Source organism: Myotis davidii, unplaced genomic scaffold, assembly GCF_000327345.1.
Source record: "Myotis davidii unplaced genomic scaffold, ASM32734v1 scaffold392, whole genome shotgun sequence".
Classification (NCBI taxonomy): Eukaryota; Metazoa; Chordata; class Mammalia; order Chiroptera; family Vespertilionidae; genus Myotis; species Myotis davidii.
In genome coordinates, this window is record NW_006284244.1 from 3105662 (window position 1) to 3113586 (window position 7925).

A 7925-nucleotide genomic window follows, 5' to 3' on the forward strand; every position below is an offset into this window, starting at 1 on the left:
GGCAGCGAACGTTGGTTTCCTCCATCACTGAGGCAAGCAAGCCTCATGTTAGTTGCCGGCCGCCATCTTGGCTGACAGTTAATTTGCATATCTCGCTGATTAGCCAATGAAAAGCATAGTGGTCGTACGCCAATTACCATGGTTCTCTTTTATTAGTGTAGATATAGGATGTCCCTATTTCCCTCCTTTTTCCCCCTCTACCCAGCTCTTGCCCCCGACTTCTCTCTGGCTATCACCATACTGTTGTCTGTGTCCATGGGTTGTGTGTATATTTTCTTTGGCTAATCCCTTCTTTAACACATTGTTTGCGGGTAGTTTTTATCGCGCGCTAACAGGTGGCGTGGGCCATTTTTGCTAATTTTTTGTGCAAATGGCAACGTTCAGTAAAATTACGATAACTTTAGTTTACATATTTATACGTTACCTGCATTCTACCGCTAGTCTATAAAAAATGCATCCCGCGTCTGTAAAATACGTGTCCCGCGCTCTACTACCAGTCAACGTAAAACATATAAATACGTTTCCTGCATACAATGTGTTAAATTCACTTCAGGTCCTGGGCGATGGGTAGGTGGCTCCTGGGGCTTGCAGGGCCAGCATGCCTGCAGCCCGGACGGATTGTGTATGGGCAGCCTGCAGGCGGCCAGGCTGTTCCTGGGGCTTGTGGGGCCGACGTGCCTGCAGTCCGGGACCGGATCCAGTCCCAGGCAGCAGGCAAGCAGCTTCTGGCGTTGCCCACGAGGGCCTCGATGGGGGCTCACACTGGCGGCTCGCACTGTCCCACCCTGCCTGCAGTATGCAAATTAGCCACCATCTTTGTTGGTGGTTAATTTGCACATCTTGCTGATTAGCCAATGGGAGGCACAGTGAAGGTACGGTCAATTACCATGTTTGGTTATTGTTAGATAGGACTAGGGGTCCAGTACATGAATTCATGCACTGTGAAAGGAACTGTGGGCTGCGAGGCTGCAGTGGGCACTGGGTTGGGTCTTGGCCCATCCACCATGCCTCCATCCAGCCCCTCCCGCTGCAGCCTCCAGTTCCCTGTCTGCCAGCAGCCCCACTCCCGCCACCACCTCTCCCACGTGCTGACAGTGCCAGCCCCACTCGCATGTGCTGATAGCACAGAGCAATTGGGGCTGGCGCCAGCAGCAGGTGCAAGTGGGGTCAGCACCGGCAGCAGGTAGGAGCTGCAGCTTTAGTGCCCACAGTAGATCTGAGTGGGGCCAGCGCCAGCAACAGGTATAAGCACTCAGCAGGACTGTGAATTTTCAGTAACCACCAGAGGCTCGCCCCAATGACAGCAACTATTGCCCAACTTAGTATGGCACCCCTGCTCACCTGCTCCACCATTCCACCGCAGCCAATGCCTGCCATCTTCCACACTCTGCCTCCTGCTGCTGACATTCACCATGTTCTGTGTGTGTCCCCTGGTGGTCAGTGCACATCATAGCAACCGGTTGTTCAGTTGTTTGGTTGTTCGGTTGTTCCGCCGTTCTGTCTATTTGCATATTAGGCTTTATATATATATAAACATAATATGCAAAGTGTCCCCTCGAGAGTTTGACCGACTAGGAATTTGATTGCTTGCTGTGATGTGCGCTGACCATGAGGGGGTGGCGTGGAATGAAGGAAGGCCCAGGCCGGCAGCTGGCAGCCACTAGGGACCTTACCCCTGCATGAATTTAGTGCACTGGGCCTTTAGGATATAGATAATACTTCATTGTATGTATATACTGCATCTTGATTACTCACTTATCTGTTGATGGAGCCTTAGGTTGTTTCCACCTATTTCACAATGTTATGGCTATGAATATAAACTAGAGGCCCAGTGCATGAAATTCGTGCACTGGGGGGGGGGGGTCCCTCAGCCCAGCCTGTACCCTCTCCAATATGGGACCCCACAGGGGTTGGGCCTAAACCAGCAATTGGACATCCCTCTCACAATCTCGGACTACCAGCTTCCAACTGCTCACCTGCCTGCCTGCCTGATTGCCCCTAACTGCTTCTGCCTGCCAGCCTTATCACCCCCTAACCACACCCCTGCTAGCCTGATCGACGCCTAACTGCTCCCCTGCTGGCCCGGTCACCCCCAACTGCCCTCCCCTGCCAGCCTGGTTGCCCCAACTGCCCTCCCCTGCTGGCCTGGTCACTCCCAACTGCCCTCCCCTGCAGGCCTGGTTCCCCCCCAACTACCCTCCTCTGCTGGCCTCGTTACCCACAACTGCCCTCCCCTGCCGGCCATCTTGTGCCCACATTGGGGTGGCCATCTTGTGTGAGGGCGTGATGGTAAATTTGCATATTACCTCTTTATTATATAGGATTTACATGTGGAGTCTCTGCTTTCCATTCGTTAGGGTATATACCTAGGAGTGGAAATGCTGGATCATATGGTTATTTTATGTTCAACTTTTTCAGGGTAAAATATAATTCTTTTAAAAACAAATATAGTAGGACATGTCATGGATTTATATAACTCATTAATGAGGGAACCAGCAGAACACTAAAGTTGATTTAATGGAAGATTCAGGAGACTGCATTGAAAGAAAGAGTGCTGGAATTAGATTCCTAAATTTGATGCAGACTTACTGTTCCACGGGGCAATAAAGGCATACTTTTTGGGATTATCCTTAGACCTGACAGAAATCATTTGCATAATTTTTTGATTAATCAATCTTCTATAATTTATATAACTTTACAGAGTCTAGGCCCTAATAAAAGAAAATGACAATTCAAAGAATGTTACATTTTCCTGGAAAACCATTTAACTCTTAGGTGGGCTTGTTGGGAAATATTTTAGTAGGACACTGAAAGAGCAAACAGTGATCTTCTGACCTATGTACAATTGTTAAATAATTTTTTCTTAACTTTGTGTTTCCTTTCACTTTGTTTATAGCATATTTTACATTCACTTTTTAACAGTAGACCTCATTTTTAGAGCAGTTTTAGGTATACAGCAGAAAAAATTGAGCAGAAAGCATGGAATTCTCATATATACCCTGCTACTAAACATGCACAGTCTCCCCTACATCAAAATCCAGGACTGCTGGCTCCTAACCGCTTGCCTGCCTGCCCACCTGACTGTCCCTAACCACTTCTGCCTGCCAGCCTGATCACCCCCTATCTGCTCCCCTGCTGGCCTGATTGACACCTAACCACTCCCCTGCCAGCCTGATCACCCCCAACTGTCCTCCCCTGCTGGCCCCATTGCCCCCAACTGCCCTCCCCTGCCGTGACCTGCCTCCTTCATCATGACCCACCTCCTCTGCACTGGGACTGGCCTCCTCCGTACTGCGCAGAGGAGGAGTGACCCCAGGCCTCACTGCGCAAAGTGGCCGCCGTGTTCTGCCTCCTCTGTGCAAGCGGCCATCTTATGGCAGCCATCTTGTGACAACATCGTGTGTGAGGGTGTGAGGACCACCTAGACTTTTATTAGTCTAGATCAGTGGTCGGCAAACCATGGCTCGTGAGCCACATGTGTGGCTCTTCCACAAAATACCATGTGCAGGCGTGCACGTGCAGTGCGATTGAAACTTTGTGGCCTGTGCGCAGAAGTTGGTTTTCAGAAAGGAGATAGACAAAACAAGTATACAAGACGAGTGTGGATGTGAGAGTTGGAAGGGATCGACCTCATTGAATGTGCCTCAATCAGATTGAGGACATTTTTAGACCATCGTATCTCCTGGAAGGCTCACCATGTGGGGGAGATAAGCCTTTGTCTTGGACATATTTGAGTTAATTTCTGTAAGTTGTCACAATCAAATTCAGATATGAAGTAATCACTTAAGTTCCATTATGAATATTAAGATATGTGTATATTTTGAAAAAAAAAAGTCATGTAACTGTGCATGGGAGGTCTCCATTTTCTAGGGTTTTGGGGATTTCTTTACTCTCTCTTTGATTCCATGTTCATTTGATTGGGAAAATATTACCTTTTTTTTCCCAATGGTGCAGATGCGTTCAGTGTTAGCTTATATAATCCTTAATGTATTTGACTCTGGCATTCGAAAACCATCTGCTTATGATTTTTAAGAATCAATTCATATGTTGAAGTTTTTATAAACATCAAGTTTAGAGTAGCTGTTAAAGGTAGGTAAATGAAATTTTACTTCACTGTCTATAATTTGGTAAATGTTTGCAGTTATTATGTGTCTTATTTTCTCTAATTACTATACATTGTCTGAAGTTCATATGAAAGAGAAAGTAAATTCCCCAAGCTCCTCTAGAGTCATTGCTTATTGCTTATGCTTAATTTTCTGTTATACATTTATAAAGTGTGTGTCTACCTTTCCATATATGGAAATATATTAGGTCTTATTTAATATAAGATGAACTGTCATCTCTTTTTATTTAATTATTTGGATTTGGATTTGAAGTTTATTACCTAATTCATTTTGATTATGCTAAAGGCTATATATAGATAGAATAGTATTTTATGAATTTTGAGTGATTTAAAATAAGGAAGCTGAAGCCCAATACAATCTATACCTAGTACATTTTTGTACATATCTGAGTTCACTATATAAAATTAAAATCATGCCCTGGCTGGTGTGGCTCAGTGGGTTGAGTGTTGTCCCATGCACTGAAGGGTTGCCCAATGGATTCCTGGTCAGAGCACATAACCAGGTTTCCTGGCTGTTCCCTGGTCGGGGTGTGTGCATGAGGCAACCAGTCAATGTTTCTCTCTCACATCAATGTTTCTTTCTCCCTCTAAAATAAAATAAAATTTACTTTTAAAAAAATTATAAAAATTAAAATCAAAAGACCTGACCTTGATGCCTCAATGCTGAGTTTGACTGTATATACTAACAACCCAATTTGTGCCAAAACCTTATTTCAATAACAAATATATAATGTACTAAGTTATTAAATACGTTCCTAAGTTTACATATTCTTAAAATCTATGTCTCTTGATATAATTCAAATTTTTTTATAGAATTCAATTTTTACAAAGTTTTAAAATTAAAACATTTGGAGATGGGCCAAACCTCCCCCCGCCCCCGAAATATAATTAGCTATTGCTTAGTAGGTTTGAAAACATTTTTGTGCCATAGTTGAATATAACATAATATTTTGTATGTGCTTTTATCTGTTTTGCATCATCCAAATTTTATTTATCTCATTTTCTCTGTGTAATCATTTACATGTCTGATAGTTTTTCTTTTTCCTTCTGAGGAACATATTATATAATGTGTTATATAATATTCATAGTTATATACATATATTATTTTTATAGTTTGCTACTTAGTAAAAGACAAGTAGAAATATTTTCCTTTGGCTTCTTGTCTATTATTAACTAAAGTTTATTATGGTTTTTGGAAAGCATAATAATAATGTTTAGCAGTTCCCATGCTTTTATGATAACAATTCCTAACTAACTAGTAATTTGTATTTATATAAAGGTAAAGCAATTATTGGTAAAGTTATATTCTGATGTTTGAGCTAGCAAGTGCTGCGGAAATGTCTGTAGAGAGTAATTAAATAGACACAAGGGTCTTTTTGTACTGCTGATGGAGCTCTTTGTACTTAGTGACTGAGCTGTTTTGATCCTGGTTAATGTTAGAAGAGAAAGAATATTTCTGCTGCTAATCATTGAAGCCTTTTTAAATCCGCCACTGAATATGTTCTTAAAATTGGCAATAAACACACTCCTGCACACATTTTTTTTTCCTTTCCCTAGGACTACAGAGTTAATATCTTCCTGAGACAAAAATGGAACGATCCCAGGCTGAAGCTCCCCAGCGATTTTCGGGGCTCAGATGCCCTGACAGTGGATCCCACAATGTACAAGTGTCTGTGGAAACCTGATTTGTTTTTTGCAAATGAAAAAAGTGCCAATTTTCATGATGTAACCCAGGAGAATATCCTCCTCTTTATTTTTCGGGATGGAGATGTCCTTGTCAGCATGAGGTACTTTGATGTTTAATATTTGTACATTTATATTTTCCTTTTAAAATCAGCATGTCAGGGGGAAATATGTTAAATGACTTATACGACCTCTGTTTCTACTTTCAGGTTATCTATTACTCTTTCATGCCCATTGGACTTGACCTTGTTTCCCATGGATACACAACGCTGCAAAATGCAACTTGAGAGCTGTATGTAAAACGAAACCCTAAATGACTATAGGAATAAAAATATTTAAAATTTCTAGGCAGTGCATTCTACTATCTTAGATAGCAATGGTAAAAATGAAGGCTTTTGATTGCAAATAGTCATTAGAATAATTTATTTAAGGAAATTATTGTTAGTCTTTTACTATATTAATTTGTACTAAAACAAATCCTCTTGGTACTATACTGATTTTGTATTACAGTTAAATTGAAGTAGGTGTTCACTTCTAACTTATTCCAATTGCCATCTTCATTTGAAATAGTAATGTAGGCAAGATAAAGGAGAAAATGCTTTCCTAATAATTTTCTGATATTAAAACCACATTTTTAGAGCAGAAAATTTGAAAAACATGCAAAAATATTATTTAAATCCTCCCAAGCATTCATTTTTCTATGGGTGTATAAACATTATTATTATTATTATTATTTTACAAAATTGGATTCTCTATGTTTCTACGATCAGATATATTTCATATCATAAAACATGAAATAGGTGCACTAATTGAAATGGGTACCTCTAAAAATATTAATTTGCTAAAATATTTGACTTTTAAAAATAAAATTCAAAATATTAACACTAAGCCCTAGCCGGTTTGGCTCAGTGGATAGAGCGTCGGCCTGTGGACTGAAAGGTCCCAGATTCGATTCTAGTCAAGGGCATGTACCTGGGTTGCGGGCACATACCCAGTGGGTTGTGTGCAGGAGGCAGCTGATCAATGTTTCTCTCTCATCAATGTTTCTGACTATCCCTCTCCCTTCCTCTCTGTAAAAAAATCAATGAAATATATTTTTTAAAAAAAGAACTCACCCATGCATTTAAAAAAAATATAAACACTAATATAAGGAATCTTTAACCTGATTAGTTGTTTACCGTAACCTATTTCTGTGGAGAATAAACAATAATAACCTTGTAGGCAAGCATATGCTTGTTGGATGATATGTTTTAAAATTAATGATTATTAGCTATTTTTGTATTTAAGTTACTAAATCTGGATCTTAAATTTGAATATTTATTGCTTTCTAACTATAAAATAAGATTTTGCAGATGTTAGTATATATATGTCCATGTTGGTGTATGTATCACACATATGTGTGCTTGTGTATTTTCATTTAAAAACTCAACTATGTATTTATATTCCATTCTATTATCAGAAGAACTAAAATATTGCTTTAAAAATATATGCACTTTAGAGGTGAACGGTAGGTTACTATATGCTGTAAAGGCCCATATGATCCCTGAGTCGTGGCCACATTACTTAAGCCCAGAATCTGTGCTTCAGTATTCCACAATGATAGCCACTGGAGGGGGAGAGGTGTCGGGGGAGGATGGGATTGTTTTATTGCTCTCCTGTGGCAATGCAACCCCTTTAGGGAAGTTTGTAGTTACTTCTTAAAAATGTTTTGGTGCTTATATTTATTTTAAATTTTCCAGGTAGTATATTGCATAATTTGAAAGCTACTATCACTTATCTATTACTTTTTCTTATTGATGACATTGCAGAATTCTCACATAATGTATATGACCCTAGGATTTTATATATAATACTAGAGGCCCGGTGCACCAAAATTTGTGCACTCGGGGGAAGGGGGGGTCCCTCAGCCTGGCCTGTGCCCTCTCGCAGTCTGGGACCCCTCGGGAGATAACAACCTGCTGGCTTAGGACTGCTCCTGGGTGGCAGTGGGCAGGCCCAATCCCTAGGTGCAGCCCCTGGTCGGGCTCAGAGCAGGGCCCATTGGGGAGTTGGGGTGCCACCCCCTGTCATGCACAGAGCAGGGCGGATCGGGAGGTAGTGATGCCACCCCCAGTCACGC

At 41.3% G+C, this 7925-nt stretch overlaps 1 protein-coding gene across 1 annotated transcript in view; it reads left to right on the forward strand.

Moving 5' to 3' along the window:
• GLRB (glycine receptor beta) overlaps positions 1-7925 on the forward strand; it is a 54493-nt gene that overhangs the window by 30977 nt on the left and 15591 nt on the right. The window contains exons 4-5 of the mRNA XM_006754278.2: positions 5681-5910; positions 6016-6098. Of these exons, the coding sequence (XP_006754341.1) occupies positions 5681-5910; positions 6016-6098 (313 nt within the window). The remainder of the gene's footprint in view (positions 1-5680; positions 5911-6015; positions 6099-7925) is intronic.